Source organism: Bombina bombina, chromosome 3 (assembly GCF_027579735.1).
Source record: "Bombina bombina isolate aBomBom1 chromosome 3, aBomBom1.pri, whole genome shotgun sequence".
Classification (NCBI taxonomy): Eukaryota; Metazoa; Chordata; class Amphibia; order Anura; family Bombinatoridae; genus Bombina; species Bombina bombina.
Window position 1 is genome coordinate 47668022 of NC_069501.1, and position 16337 is coordinate 47684358.

Genomic DNA, 16337 nt, shown 5'->3' on the forward strand with positions numbered 1-16337 from the left:
TGCTAGGCTGTGACAATATTTGCTGTCATACTGGCAAATATGAAAATCCAACTAGAAGGTGCCAAATTATTAACTGTCACTATATATTTAAACCCTGTTAAGGGGTTAAACTTACACTGTCCTAGCTCTTCAGATGAGAAAGCAACCAGTGAGCCAGTCAGGGGCAGCACAAGTTATTGTGCTTATCTGGCTGGTGGGGGGTGCTCAGTGAATTTGGTAAAATAATAATAATAATAATAATAATAATAAAATGCTGTAAAAAAAAATGAAGCAAGTTATTTTTACAGTACTATTTGCCTTATATCTCTTTAAAACATGAAAGCTTGATATGAATTTCTTACAAGCTGAGAGGTTTTAGCGGCACAACCCCCGACGAGAAGCTGCTTATCATTAAATGCCATTACTTTCAATTAGAAGCAAATCGCAGAGGGTGCCAAAGTATCTACCCCCAATCCCTAAATGTAACCCCAAGCCCTAATAACAGCTCTAACCCTGTCACCCAGCACTAACCGTAACCCAGTGACATAACTGTAATGTGCACGAGTGCATTATTTAATTACAGCTCTAACCCTGTCACCCAGCACTAACCGTAACCCAGTGACATAACTGTAATATGCACAAGTGCATTATTTAATTACAGCTCTAGCCCTGTCACCCAGCACTAACCGTAACCCAGTGACATAACTGTAATGTGCACGAGTGCATTATTTAATTACAGCTCTAGCCCTGTCACCCAGCACTAACCGTAACCCAGTGACATAACTGTAATGTGCACAAGTGCATTATTTAATTACAGCTCTAGCCCTGTCACCCAGCACTAACCGTAACCCAGTGACATAACTGTAATGTGCACGAGTGCATTATTTAATTACAGCTCTAACCCTGTCACCCAGCACTAACCGTAACCCAGTGACATAACTGTAATGTGCACAAGTGCATTATTTAATTACAGCTCTAACCCTGTCACCCAGCACTAACCGTAACCCAGTGACATAACTGTAATGTGCACGAGTGCATTATTTAATTACAGCTCTAGCCCTGTCACCCAGCACTAACCGTAACCCAGTGACATAACTGTAATGTGCACAAGTGCGTTATTTAATTACAGCTCTAACCCTGTCACCCAGCACTAACCGTAACCCAGTGACATAACTGTAATGTGCACAAGTGCATTATTTAATTACAGCTCTAGCCCTGTGACCCAGCACTAACCGTAACCCAGTGACATAACTGTAATGTGCACGAGTGCATTATTTAATTACAGCTCTAACCCTGTGACCCAGCACTAACCGTAACCCAGTGACATAACTGTAATGTGCACAAGTGCATTATTTAAATACGGAAGCATTTCTGCAGTATACCTGTATTAGCAAACCTACTTCTAGTTAATACTGTCACTGTTACCGTGTCATATGCACATATGCTGCTCCTGCCCCTTACGCCTTCATTTAAATGCTGTGAATGCTCAGAGAGCCCGTGTTGGTGTGTATCATGTCACAGAAGTACCCGCTGGTGCACGGGATACACATGTGTATATTATTCTCCTAGTGATAGTTTTACTAGAAGTATTGTTACTAATGAAAAAATGCTTCTATTCAAAACTGAAATGTTCTGATGCCCTTTTTTTACAAGTATGTCCCTTTAAAAGGACATTAAACCAGAATCTGCGGCTTGGATACGAGGCACCTCTGATCAGTTCTAAAAGATTTGGTTCTACTGGATAATGAACAAAGACACCTGTGCAATAACAGATAGTGAGAGCACAATAGAATCCTAGTATCTGAAGCACGAGAGATACACTAAACTAATTAACCATGTCCCTTTTAGATATCAGTTATGCCTCCCAGACGAAAGAATTATACACATAGTTAAGACGACTAAATAAACATTTTAGAACTCAACAGAAAATGTTTGTTTTTTGGCTGATAGGTTCGTGGACTCATAGAGGACTCTAAGAGAACTCTGATCTTGGGAGATTTGAGAAGGAGCTTCTTTCTATCTTCTCCTTTTCTTTATCTAATTTGCTTCATTCTTTAGGTATCCTTTGTTGAAGAAATAGCAATGCACATGGGGATGCCAATAACATGAGACATCTATGTGTAGCGACCGATAAGCAGCTACTGAGCCTATTTAGATATACTTTCAACAAAGGACATCAAGCGATTAAAAGCAAATTATTTAATAGAAGTAAATTGGAAAGTTCATTAAAATTGCATGCTCTCTCTGAATCATAAAAGAAAAAAATTGTATTTCATGTCCCTTTAATACTGATATCATACGCCTGTACATTCTTCCTCTGGGATGTCTGAATCTGTCGCTGCAACCGCACTATTGCGTCTGGAAACCGGTGATTAATTGAATTTATTTAAACTAAATGTGGTTATGCTTACTGTGTACACAAATCACTCAGTGATTGGTTATTTAGATAATGAGTAATTATTAAATATATGTTTGACATTTTTTCATAAGAAATCTGACTGTGAAAGTATTGCTGTGATTTAAAAAAATATATAGAAAATATTAGGGTTTCCAACACACAGCCAGCTTTGGCGCTGAGCTGCAGGGGACTCGCCTAATTATTATTAATATTCTTACTCACTGTGATTCTTTTGTTCTTTAACAGAGGAAAGATTTCCCTTCAGGACAGTTCTATGTGGTGTTTGTCATCAAACCAGAAGATTATGCCTGTGGTGGTTCTGTGCCTATAGCCACAATAGGTAAGGAGCCATCTGCTGGAGACAAGGAAGAACTGCAATTTTAATGCCACCTCAGGATACTTTAGTATATGAGGCATGAGTTTTATACAAGATCCACTCCTCACAACCTCATCTCTGTGGGTAGTTAATATATTGTAAACTTTATCTGCTGTGCTCTGGTACCATATCACTTACATTACAGCACATCATTTGTTTGGTTTTAACTTTCAGACATATTACAGTAATTTCCCCATATAATCTTGCCGATTATGGCCTCGCTTCCATTGAGTCGTAATTCAGTTTGCGTGCACTCGCAAACCGATAAATATGCTGTCGGAAGCAATATCGTTTATCGGCTGTTTCCAATGGCGCGTTATACCTCGATATCGGCAGCCAGACTTCGGCTGCCGAAAAGATCTTCGCGTCCCATAGAAAGTAATAGAAGCCGTTAATCGATAAATTATACCAGGTTTCCAATGAAAGCGCTAACCGTTAATACATTGTCGGAGGCTGTCGATACATTGAGATATATTACCCCCAGCTCAACTAGGTGTAAAAGAGGAAAATTGTGCTTTTTGAGACCTATTTTCTATTGAAATGATAAAACTTGCAAATAATGCAAGTGTTTTAATGTAGAAATAAATTGTTATAAGTAATATTTATTGTTGTCTCATGTATAGAAATAGTTGAACTTATATTCTAATAGAAATATCAGTATATATTTAAATATAATAATATATGCAAGAACATATCTACAGAATGCAAACTAGACCTATGCCTAGGGCAGCAAGAAATATTACTTATATTTATGAAGTGTTAAATATAATTATATTAGAAAATAGTATTTGATTATTAAAAATATGGATAAGTGTTTTTTTATTTTTCTTGAGAGGCGATCACAGGTAAGAAGCACGGACGTTAAACGTAAATTCTATAGCGTAAGGTCGGGTTACCTTAGCAACTAATTGATTTTCAAGAAATCCGACGTCAGATGGAAGCGTTAACACAACGTTAACTTACAGCTACACGAAAAGAGCGACTGCGCGCAACACGCTAATCTTTTCAATGGAAACCTGGTACTAAAATGCAGCCGTAAATTACTTTTAGCTGTCGGCCGCTTCGGTAGCTTACGGCTCCATTTTTAACGACTCAATGGAAGCGAGGCCCAAGTCTGTTAGTTATCATCATATAAGTAAATAGAGAACTTACTATGTACTGATGTCTCAGTGCTTTTGTGATGTTTTGCATGACTTACATACTATCGGCTAGATTACGAATTGTGCGTTAAGAGGTCCTAACGCTGCTTTTTTACGCCCGGTGCTATTACGAGTCTTGAAGGTTTAGGGTCACCGCACACTTCTTTGGCCTTACTGCAAAACGACTTACGTAAACTTCGTAAAGTCTTTTTTCTATGGGACTTCCATAGCGCTGATATTACGAGTCTGTCCTGAGAGGCCAAAAAGTGAGTGGTACACACTACCCTGTCAAGAGTCCTAACGCATTTAAAAGTCAGTAGTTAAGAGTTTTTTGGTACAACGCTGTAACATAAAACTCATAACTAAAGTGCTAAAAAGTACACTAACACCCATAAACTACCTATTAACCCCTAAACCGAGGCCCTCCCGCATCGCAAACACTATAATAAAAATTTTAACCCCTAATCTGCCGCTTCGGACACCGCCACCACCTACATTATATTTATGAACCCCTAATCTGCCGTCCCTAACATCGCCGCCACCTACCTACATTTATTAACCCCTAATCCGCCGCCCCAACATCGCCGCCACTATAATAAATGTATTAACCCCTAAATCTAAGTCTAACCCTAACACCCCCTAACTTAAATATAATTAAAAATAAATCTAAATAAAATTACTATAATTAACTACATTATTCCTATTTAAAACTAAATACTTACCTATAAAATAAACCCTAAGTTAGCTACAATATAACTAATAGTTACATTGTATCTAGCTTAGGGTTTATTTTTATTTTACAGGCAAGTTTGTATTTATTTTAACTAGATAGAATAGTTATTAAATACCTAAACTAAGTTACAGTAAAACTTAACACTAGACTAGACTTAACATTAGACTATAATTAAATACATTAACTAAATTAACAACAATTAAATCAATTAAATTAAATTAGCTAAAGTGCAAAAAACCCCCACTCAATTACAGAAAATAATAAACAAATTACAAGATATTTAAACTAATTACACCTAATCTAATAGCCCTATCAAAATAAAAAAGCCCCCCCCCCCAGTTAGCTCTTTTGCAAGCCCAAACCCTAACCTAAAAATAAAACCCACCCAATACACCCTTAAAAAAAACCTAACACTTACCGAGAGAAGTCTCCGCGTCGGATGTCTTGAAGATGGACCCGCTCCACACCGGATGGATGAAGATAGAAGATGTCGTCTGGATGAAGACTTTTGCCCGTCCTGAGGACCACTTCGCCTGGCTTGGATGAAGACTTCTCCCGGCTTCGTTGAGGACTTCGGCCCGGCTTGGATGAAGACTTCTCCCGGTAAGTCGATCTTCAGGGGGTTAGTGTTAGGTTTTTTTAAGGGTGTATTGGGTTGGTTTTATTTTTAGGTTAGGGTTTGGGCTTGCAAAAGAGCTAACTGCCCTTTTAAGGGCAATGCCCACCCAAATGCCCTTTAGTTAGTATTTTATTTGGGGGGTTGGTTGTGTGGGTGGTGGGTTTTATTGTTGGGGGGGCTGTTTGTATTTTTTTTTCAGGTAAAAGAGCTGATTACTTTGGGGCAATGCCCCGCAAAAGGCCCTTTTAAGGGCTATTGGTAGTTTAGTTTAGGCTAGAGTTTTTTTTTTATTTTGGGGGGGCTTTTTTTATTTTGATAGGGCTATTAGATTAGGTGTAATTAGTTTAAATATCTTGTAATTTGTTTATTATTTTCTGTAATTTAGTGGGGGGGGGGTTTGTACTTTAGCTAATTTAATTTAATTGATTTAATTGTTGTTAATTTAGTTAATTTATTTAATTATAGTGTAGTGTTAGGTGTTATTGGAACTTAGGTTAGGTTTTATTTTACAGGTACTTTTGTATTTATTTTAGCTAGGTATTTATTAAATAGTTAATAACTATTTAATAACTATTGTACCTAGTTAAAATAAATACAAACTTGCCTGTAAAATAAAAATAAACCCTAAGCTAGATACAATGTAACTATTAGTTATATTGTAGCTAGCTTGGGGTTTATTTTATAGGTAAGTATTTAGTTTTAAATAGGAATAATGTAGTTAATTATAGTAATTTTATTTAGATTTATTTTAAATATATTTAAGTTAGGGGCTTTTAGGGTTAGACTTAGGTTTAGGGGTTAATACATTTAGTATAGTGGCGGCGACATTGGAGACGGCAGATTAGGGGTTAATAAATGTAGGTAGGTGGCGTCGATGTTAGGGACAGCATATTAGGGGTTAATAATATTTAACTAGTGTTTGCTATGCGTGAGTGCGGCAGTTTAGGGGTTAATATGTTTATTATCGTGGCGGCGACGTTGGGGGCGGCAGATTAGGGGTTAATAAGTGTAGGTAGGTGGCAGCGACATTGGGGACGGCAGATTAGGGGTTAATAAATATAATGTAGGTGTCAGCGATGTTGGGGGCAGCAGATTAGGGGTTCATAAGTATAATGTAGGTGGCGGCGGTGTCCGGAGCGGCAGATTAGGGGTTAATAAATATAATGCAGGTTGTTAATTTAGTCGGCGACAGCAGATTAGGGGTTAATAAATTTAAGATTAGGGGTGTTTAGACTCAGGGTTCATGTTAGGGTGTTAGGTGTAGATATAACTTTTATTTCCCAATAGGAATCAATGGGGCTGCGTTACTGAGTTTTACGCTGCTTTTTTGCAGGTGTTAGACTTTTTCTCAGCCAACTCTCCCAGTTAATTCCTATGGGGAAATCGTGCATGAGCACGTATGACCAGCTCACCGCTGACTTAAGCAGCGCTGGTATTAGAGTGCGGTATGGAGCAAAATTTTGCTCAACGCTCACTTCTTGTCTTTAAACGACGGGTTTGTAAAAACTCATAATACCAGCGCTGCAGGTAAGTGAGCGGTGAGAGAAAACTGCTTGTTAGCACCACATAGCCTCTAACGCAAAACTCGTAATCTGGGCCACTATGTCTAAAGCAGTTACATCATAAAGATCTCACCTTAATGAGTTCAGTGGTAAATGCAGCTAGATCTCCCACATTAAACACACAATTAGGCAAGTTATGATAATCTAACCAGCTGTAGAGTGTGAGATGTTAGTGAATAACTAGAAACTTAACAAATCATAACTTATGAACATACTCAAAACATAATAACAGAACACCCACTGGAATCTGAACCACTACAGCAAGCCATGCAGGAAAGCAGTGGTAAAACATTGAATACGGGAAGTGTGTAAGCAAAGCAGCAGTTACAAATAATTAAAGGGACACTGTACCCAAAAATTTTCTTGCGTGATTCAGATAGAGCATGACATTTTAAGCAACTTTCTAATTTACTCCTATTATCAAATGTTCTTCTTTATCTTGGTATCTTTATTTGAAATGCAAGAATGTAAGTTTAGATGCCGGCCCATTTTTGGTGAACAACCTGGGTTGTCCTTGCTGATTGGTGGATAAATTCATCCACCAATAAAAAAGTGCTGTCCAGAGTACTGAAACCAAAAAAAGCTTAGATGCCTTCTTTTTCAAATAATGATAGCAAGAGAACGAAGAAAAATTGATAATAGGAGTAAATTAGAAAGTTGCTTAAAATTGCATGCTCTTTCTGAATTACAAAAGAACATTTTTGGGTACAGTGTCCCTTTAAATAGTTGCAAAATAATGAATTTAGAGTTGCTAAACAATGCAACCTGAAAGCATTGTTTAAAAATGTCGAGCAATGATGTAAAACAGTGTAAAGAGAAATAAAAGTTGACAAACAATTCAGTAAAGCAGTGGGAAAGAGTAAACTAAAAATTGGTAAGCAATGTACTGTATTATAGAAGTGAAAAAACAATGTAATATAACTTGGCAGCCAGTTCAGTAGAGCAGTAAGATAACACATGAATGAAAGTTAGCAAATAATGCAATAAAGCATTAGTAAAAGGGTCAATTAAAGGGCCATAATACCCAAATGTTTAAACACTTGAAAGTGATGCAGCATAGCTGTAAAAAGCTGATTAGAAAATATCACCTGAACATCTCTATGTAAAAAAGAAAGATATTTTACCTCAAAAGTTCCTCCGTCGCCACCTCCCATTGTAAAGGATTTCTAAGCAGCATTTTAGTGTGTCTGTCCTGGGACAGCTGAAAGGATGAGCTTCGTGCACTCTCATATTATTTCACCAATCAGGTAAAGGAAGCTTACTATGAAATCTCATGAGAGTTAAGTCAAATCTCATGAGATCACAGTAAGAGTTCATGACCTCAGCATTGCTGATGCTGATTGGCTGCTGTTCATTTCTTCATTTTTTTAATTTTTTTTTACCTGCAGCTGGGAGCAGGTGAAGTATAACTTTTTACACAGAACTTACTCTGCTGAGCTGAGGAAATTGTGAGGTAAAATATCTTCCTTTTTTACATAGAGATGCTCAGGTGATATTTTCCTGTCAGCTTTTTACAGTTATACTGCATCAGTTTCAAGCGATTTAGCATATGAGCATTATGTCCCTTTAAATGTTGTTAATCATAGCAGTCTAGCAGCGGGAGAATAATTAAATAAATGTTGGTAACCATTGCAATAAAGCAGTAGGGAAATAATGGAATAAATGTTAGTAAGCAATGTTGTTAAGCAATGGGAAAATAATAGAATAAATGTTGGAAAGCAGTGCAATAAACCAGTGGGAAAATAATGGAATAAATGTTGGCAAGCAATTAAATAAAGCAGTGGGAACTTAATGGAATAAATGTTGGCAAACAATGAATGCAGTAAAGCAGCGGGAACTTAATGGAATAAATGTTGGCAAGGAATACAGTAAAGCAGTTGGAATATAATTAAATAAATGTTGGCAAGCAATGCAATAAAGCAGTGTGGAAATAATGGGAAAATGTTAGCAAGCAATGCAGTAAAGCAGTGGGAAAAAATTTAATAAATGTTAGCAAGCAATAAAATAAAGCAGTGGGAAAAGAATTGAATACATGTTGGTAAGCAATGCAGTAAAGCAGTGGGAAAATAATGTAATAAATTTCGGCTACGAATGCAGTAAAGCAGTGGGAATATAATGGAATAAATGTTGGCAAGCAATGCAATAAAGCCGTGGGAAAATAATGAAGTGAATGTTGGCGAGCAATGCAGAAAAGCAGTGGGAAAAAATGGAATAAATGTTGGCAAGCAAATAAATAAAGCAGTGGGAAAAGAATGAAATAAATGTTGGCAAGCAAATAAATAAAGCAGTGGGAAAATAATGAAATAAATGTTGGCAAGCAATCAGTAAAGCAGTGGGAATATAATGGAATACATGTTGGTAACCAATGCAATAAATCAGTGGGTAAATAATGGAATAAATGTTGGCAAGCAATGCAGTAAAGCAATGGGAAAATAATGAAATAAATGTTGGCAAGCAATCAGTAAAGCAGTGGGAATATAATGGAATAAATGTTGGTAACCAATGCAATAAATCAGTGGGAAAATAATGGAATAAATGTTGGCAAGCAATCAGTAAAGCTGTGGGAATATAATGGAATAAATGTTGGTAACCAGTGCAATAAATCAGTGGGAAAATAATGGAATTAATGTTGGCAAGCAATGCAATAAAGCAGTGGGAAAATAATAGAATAAATGTTGGCGGCAAACAATGCAGGTAAACAGTGGGAACATAATGGAATCAATGTTGTCAAACAATGCAATAAAGCAGTGGGAAAATAATGGAATAAATGTTGGCGAGCAATGCAGTAAAGCAGTGGGGGGAAATGGAATAAATGTTGGCAAGCAATGCAATAAAGTAGTGGGAAAAGAATGGAATAAATGTTGGCGGCAAACAATGCAGTAAAGCAGTGGGAACATAATGGAATAAATGTTGTCAAACAATGCAGTAAAGCAGTGGGAACATAATGGAATAAATGTTGTCAAACAATGCAATAAAGCAGTGGGAAAATAATGGAATAAATGTTGGCAAACAATACAATAAAGCAGTGGGAAAATATTGGAAAAAAATGTTTGCAAGCAATGCAGTAAAGCAGTGGGGAAATAATGGAATAAAAATGTTGGCAAAAAATGCAGTAAAGCAGTGGGAATATAATAGAATACATGTTTGCAAGCAATGCAGTAAAGCAGTGGGAATATAATAGAATACATGTTTGCAAGCAATGCAGTAAAGCAGTGGGAATATAATAGAATACGTTTGCAAGCAATGCAGTAAAGCAGTGGGGAAATAATGGAATACTAGTTAGCATTTTCACAGGATGGTATTTGCTGTGAAAGTGGGAGACAATTATGATTATTATTATAGACAAAATTAAACCACTACATTGGTAACCATTGCAATAAAGCAGTAGGGAAATAATGGAATAAATGTTAGTAAGCAATGCTGTTAAGCAATGGGAAAATAATAGAATAAATGTTGGAAAGCAGTGCAATAAACCAGTGGGAAAATAATGGAATAAATGTTGGCAAGCAATTAAATAAAGCAGTGGGAACTTAATGGAATAAATGTTGGCAAGGAATACAGTAAAGCAGTTGGAATATAATTAAATAAATGTTGGCAAGCAATGCAATAAAGCAGTGTGGAAATAATGGGAAAATGTTAGCAAGCAATGCAGTAAAGCAGTGGGAAAAAATGTAATAAATGTTAGCAAGCAATAAAATAAAGCAGTGGGAAAATAATTGAATACATGTTGGTAAGCAAAGCAGTAAAGCAGTGGGAAAATAATGTAATAAATTTCGGCTACGAATGCAGTAAAGCAGTGGGAATATAATGGAATAAATGTTGGCAAGCAATGCAATAAAGCCGTGGGAAAATAATGAAGTGAATGTTGGCGAGCAATGCAGAAAAGCAGTGGGAAAAAATGGAATAAATGTTGGCAAGCAAATAAATAAAGCAGTGGGAAAAGAATGAAATAAATGTTGGCAAGCAAATAAATAAAGCAGTGGGAAAATAATGAAATAAAAGTTGGCAAGCAATCAGTAAAGCAGTGGGAATATAATGGAATAAATGTTGGTAACCAATGCAATAAATCAGTGGGTAAATAATGGAATAAATGTTGGCAAGCAATGCAGTAAAGCAATGGGAAAATAATGAAATAAATGTTGGCAAGCAATCAGTAAAGCAGTGGGAATATAATGGAATAAATGTTGGTAACCAATGCAATAAATCAGTGGGAAAATAATGGAATAAATGTTGGCAAGCAATCAGTAAAGCTGTGGGAATATAATGGAATAAATGTTGGTAACAGTGCAATAAATCAGTGGGAAAATAATGGAATTAATGTTGGCAATCAATGCAATAAAGCAGTGGGAAAATAATGGAATAAATGTTGGCAGCAAACAATGCAGGTAAACAGTGGGAACATAATGGAATCAATGTTGTCAAACAATGCAATAAAGCAGTGGGAAAATAATGGAATAAATGTTGGCGAGCAATGCAGTAAAGCAGTGGGGGGAAATGGAATAAATGTTGGCAAGCAATGCAATAAAGTAGTGGGAAAATAATGGAATAAATGTTGGCGGCAAACAATGCAGTAAAGCAGTGGGAACATAATGGAATAAATGTTGTCAAACAATGCAGTAGAGCAGTGGGAACATAATGGAATAAATGTTGTCAAACAATGCAATAAAGCAGTGGGAAAATAATGGAATAAATGTTGGCAAACAATACAATAAAGCAGTGGGAAAATATTGGAATAAATGTTTGCAAGCAATGCAGTAAAGCAGTGGGGAAATAATGGAATAAATGTTGGCAAGCAATGCAGCAAAGCAGTGGGGAAATAATGGAATAAAAATGTTGGCAAAAAATGCAGTAAAGCAGTGGGAATATAATAGAATACATGTTTGCAAGCAATGCAGTAAAGCAGTGGGAATATAATAGAATACATGTTTGCAAGCAATGCAGTAAAGCAGTGGGAATATAATAGAATACGTTTGCAAGCAATGCAGTAAAACAGTGGGGAAATAATGGAATACTAGTTAGCATTTTCACAGGATGGTATTTGCTGTGAAAGTGGGAGACAATTATGATTATTATTATAGACAAAATTAAACCACTACATTGGTAACCATTGCAATAAAGCAGTAGGGAAATAATGGAATAAATGTTAGTAAGCAATGCTGTTAAGCAATGGGAAAATAATAGAATAAATGTTGGAAAGCAGTGCAATAAACCAGTGGGAAAATAATGGAATAAATGTTGGCAAGCAATTAAATAAAGCAGTGGGAACTTAATGGAATAAATGTTGGCAAGGAATACAGTAAAGCAGTTGGAATATAATTAAATAAATGTTGGCAAGCAATGCAATAAAGCAGTGTGGAAATAATGGGAAAATGTTAGCAAGCAATGCAGTAAAGCAGTGGGAAAAAATGTAATAAATGTTAGCAAGCAATAAAATAAAGCAGTGGGAAAATAATTGAATACATGTTGGTAAGCAAAGCAGTAAAGCAGTGGGAAAATAATGTAATAAATTTCGGCTACGAATGCAGTAAAGCAGTGGAAATATAATGGAATAAATGTTGGCAAGCAATGCAATAAAGCCGTGGGAAAATAATGAAGTGAATGTTGGCGAGCAATGCAGAAAAGCAGTGGGAAAAAATGGAATAAATGTTGGCAAGCAAATAAATAAAGCAGTGGGAAAAGAATGAAATAAATGTTGGCAAGCAAATAAATAAAGCTGTGGGAAAATAATGAAATAAATGTTGGCAAGCAATCAGTAAAGCAGTGGGAATATAATTGAATAAATGTTGGTAACCAATGCAATAAATCAGTGGGTAAATAATGGAATAAATGTTGGCAAGCAATGCAGTAAAGCAATGGGAAAATAATGAAATAAATGTTGGCAAGCAATCAGTAAAGCAGTGGGAATATAATGGAATAAATGTTGGTAACCAATGCAATAAATCAGTGGGAAAATAATGGAATAAATGTTGGCAAGCAATCAGTAAAGCTGTGGGAATATAATGGAATACATGTTGGTAACAGTGCAATAAATCAGTGGGAAAATAATGGAATTAATGTTGGCGGCAAACAATGCAGGTAAACAGTGGGAACATAATGGAATCAATGTTGTCAAACAATGCAATAAAGCAGTGGGAAAATAATGGAATAAATGTTGGCGAGCAATGCAGTAAAGCAGTGGGGGGAAATGGAATAAATGTTGGCAAGCAATGCAATAAAGTAGTGGGAAAATAATGGAATAAATGTTGGTGGCAAACAATGCAGTAAAGCAGTGGGAACATAATGGAATAAATGTTGTCAAACAATGCAGTAAAGCAGTGGGAACATAATGGAATAAATGTTGTCAAACAATGCAATAAAGCAGTGGGAAAATAATGGAATAAATGTTGTCAAACAATGCAATAAAGCAGTGGGAAAATAATGGAATAAATGTTGGCAAACAATACAATAAAGCAGTGGGAAAATATTGGAATAAATGTTTGCAAGCAATGCAGTAAAGCAGTGGGGAAATAATGGAATAAATGTTGGCAAGCAATGCAATAAAGCAGTGGGAACATAATGGAATAAATATTTGCAAGCAATGCAGTAAAGCAGTGGGGAAATAATGGAATAAATGTTGGCAAGCAATGCAGCAAAGCAGTGGGGAAATAATGGAATAAAAATGTTGGCAAAAAATGCAGTAAAGCAGTGGGAATATAATAGAATACATGTTTGCAAGCAATGCAGTAAAGCAGTGGGAATATAATAGAATACATGTTTGCAAGCAATGCAGTAAAGCAGTGGGAATATAATAGAATACATGTTTGCAAGCAATGCAGTAAAGCAGTGGGAATATAATAGAATACATGTTTGCAAGCAATGCAGTAAAGCAGTGAGAATATAATAGAATACATGTTTGCAAGCAATGCAGTAAAGCAGTGGGAATATAATAGAATACATGTTTGCAAGCAATGCAGTAAAACAGTGGGGAAATAATGGAATACTAGTTAGCATTTTCACAGGATGGTATTTGCTGTGAAAGTGGGAGACAATTATGATTATTATTATAGACAAAATTAAACCACTACATTTTTGCATTAAATATGCAAAAATATCAAACAGTTAGTTAGGATCTTCTATATATATAAGAGATTTTATCTTTTCAGGAAAAGGAAATCATACGTGGAACCTGAAACGCATTAAGGACATTCAAGTGATAATCAGCCCCTCCATTAAAGGTTGGTATGCTCCATTTCTCAGATTTGGTCATGGTGTATGTGATGTAATGCGTCTCTCTTGGTGTGATAATTTTTAATGACTTATTTTGCATGCAGGTATTTTACATTGCAGTGCACTGTTTATGCATATATAAATATGCTTTATAAGTCCCTAAGAATCAGTTAGATGGGTTTAAGCAACCCAGATATCTCACACTAAAGTCAGGGTAGAACACTCTAATAGTTTATTGAATGGTGTCTGTTGTGACAAATGTATCTTTTCTCACTGCGTAAGTAACAGTGCGTCTGCTGTTTGTCCTCAGACTCGGTCTACATCCAAGCCACCCTACTGAGTCTCCTCTTCTTCCTCATCTTTTACCTGGGTTCCCTGTTGGTCGCGTTTGTGCATTACGTCAGGTGGGTGTCACAATGCAAAAACCAAGTGTGAGAGATGGGTCCCATAATTTGCCTGGGTATAATTCTAATCTTGTTATTAGTGATAGTATTACATAATTTACTATTTCATTCAGACAAGACAACACATTTTTACGTAATAAAACTAATAACGAATGTGAAAAATTTGGGAAAATGACCAAAGCACAGAAAAGTGGGTAATTTTTATGGTATTTTTTGTTCATGAACTGAATCAGTATACAAATAACTTGCCCAGTTGTGATACAAGCACACAGCTAATATGTTATTTCAACTGGGGCTGTGGTTTGTCTAGTATCATCGTTACAGAACCAATATGGCAGCATATTACTGGCACCATAGTGCTTAGTTTAATTGGCAATAACTATAGCACTTAATAAACTATTATTATTATTTTCTTATGAGTCCACAGTATATATCAGCAATAAGACTTTAATTGGTTGGCATATAATGGATATAAAAGAAAAAATAATTGTAATGTTTCTTTACTGTCCTTCTAAATTAAATAGGTACCATGAGCAGTAAAGAGGTTTTTATATAATATTATGGGCAATTTGGAAACACACCCAGAAAAAGCTTCACCACATCTGCACTAGGGTAAACTTAATATAGGAAAGTATCAGTCAAAACAGCTGATTACAAATATTAAAAAAATTACATAAAGAGGAATATGTGCAATAAAGTTTATTTGTTAAGAATTTTCTAGCGTCGTGAGTGCAGCCCTTATAATTGATAATTTGTTGCATTGTGGAGAGTTCAGCCGTGCCAGTTGTGTAGATTACCAGCATCTCTCTCACGCCCTGATCACTTCCATTGGATCTTAGAGAAGCCGTGTGGGCTTGGAAGTGGTGTGTTTTGGTTTATTAAGTATACTTGGTACAGCCTCAAATGGCTGTATGTTAGAGCAATCAGCTAGTATCATATATTTTTATTGTATTTATGCCCACAGCACATTGATAAGGACTTATACTTACAAAACTGTACTAGAGTTTGCCCTTTAAACACTCACAAACTTTTAAAAAAAGATTGAGGACAACAATTTTAAGTCAAAAGAACTTAGTAACCTTTACATTTTTTCTAAATTTGATTTGCAGAATTCAGAGAAAGGGATTGGATCTACAAGACAGCCCAAGTGATGGTAAAATACCTGAAACCAGCCTGTATTTCAGATGTGCATAGCAGTGAGAAGTAATACTTACTGGTGTTTGTTATACGAGTCCATGAAAGATCTACTCATAATTTACTCAATGTTTTATTTGTAGACACATAGGGCCAGATTACACGTGCACATAGACACACACACACACATACAAGCACACACATAAACCCACACACATATAAATATACACACATAAACAGAAACACACAGAACACACACACATAAACACACACACACATAAATGTACTCACACACTCACACACATAAACATGCACGCACACAAATAAACACACATACAAGCACACACATAAACCCACACACTCATAAAGATACACACACATAAACATACACTCACACACATAAACACACACACTCACACATATAAACACACACACTCACACACATAAACACACACACTCACACATATAAACACACACACTCACACACATAAACACACACACTCACACATATAAACACACACACTCACACACATAAACATGCACACTCACACACAGAAACAGACACACATACACACTGTTGGATGCAATATCTGCTAGCCTAAGCTAGCAGATATTGCATCCAGCTCCCGGCATTGTTTTCCAATTAAAATACGGTTTACTCCCATGTAATGACAATTTATTCGCTACGTATGCAATCACCATTGTTAGCAAAGAACAAAAAGCTTAGTGCGATTGTAATGGAAATGTATCAAAGTAAGTTTACACAGTACTAAATAGTTTACTTCTA

General features: G+C 36.0%; 1 protein-coding gene across 2 annotated transcripts in view; it reads left to right on the forward strand.

Moving 5' to 3' along the window:
• SIDT1 (SID1 transmembrane family member 1) overlaps positions 1 to 16337 on the forward strand; it is a 321104-nt gene that overhangs the window by 187397 nt on the left and 117370 nt on the right. For both annotated transcript variants that reach the window (XM_053705818.1, XM_053705819.1), the window contains exons 8-11: positions 2624 to 2717; positions 13949 to 14020; positions 14323 to 14416; positions 15526 to 15569. In XM_053705818.1, coding sequence (XP_053561793.1) covers positions 2624 to 2717; positions 13949 to 14020; positions 14323 to 14416; positions 15526 to 15569 — 304 coding nt within the window. The remainder of the gene's footprint in view (positions 1 to 2623; positions 2718 to 13948; positions 14021 to 14322; positions 14417 to 15525; positions 15570 to 16337) is intronic.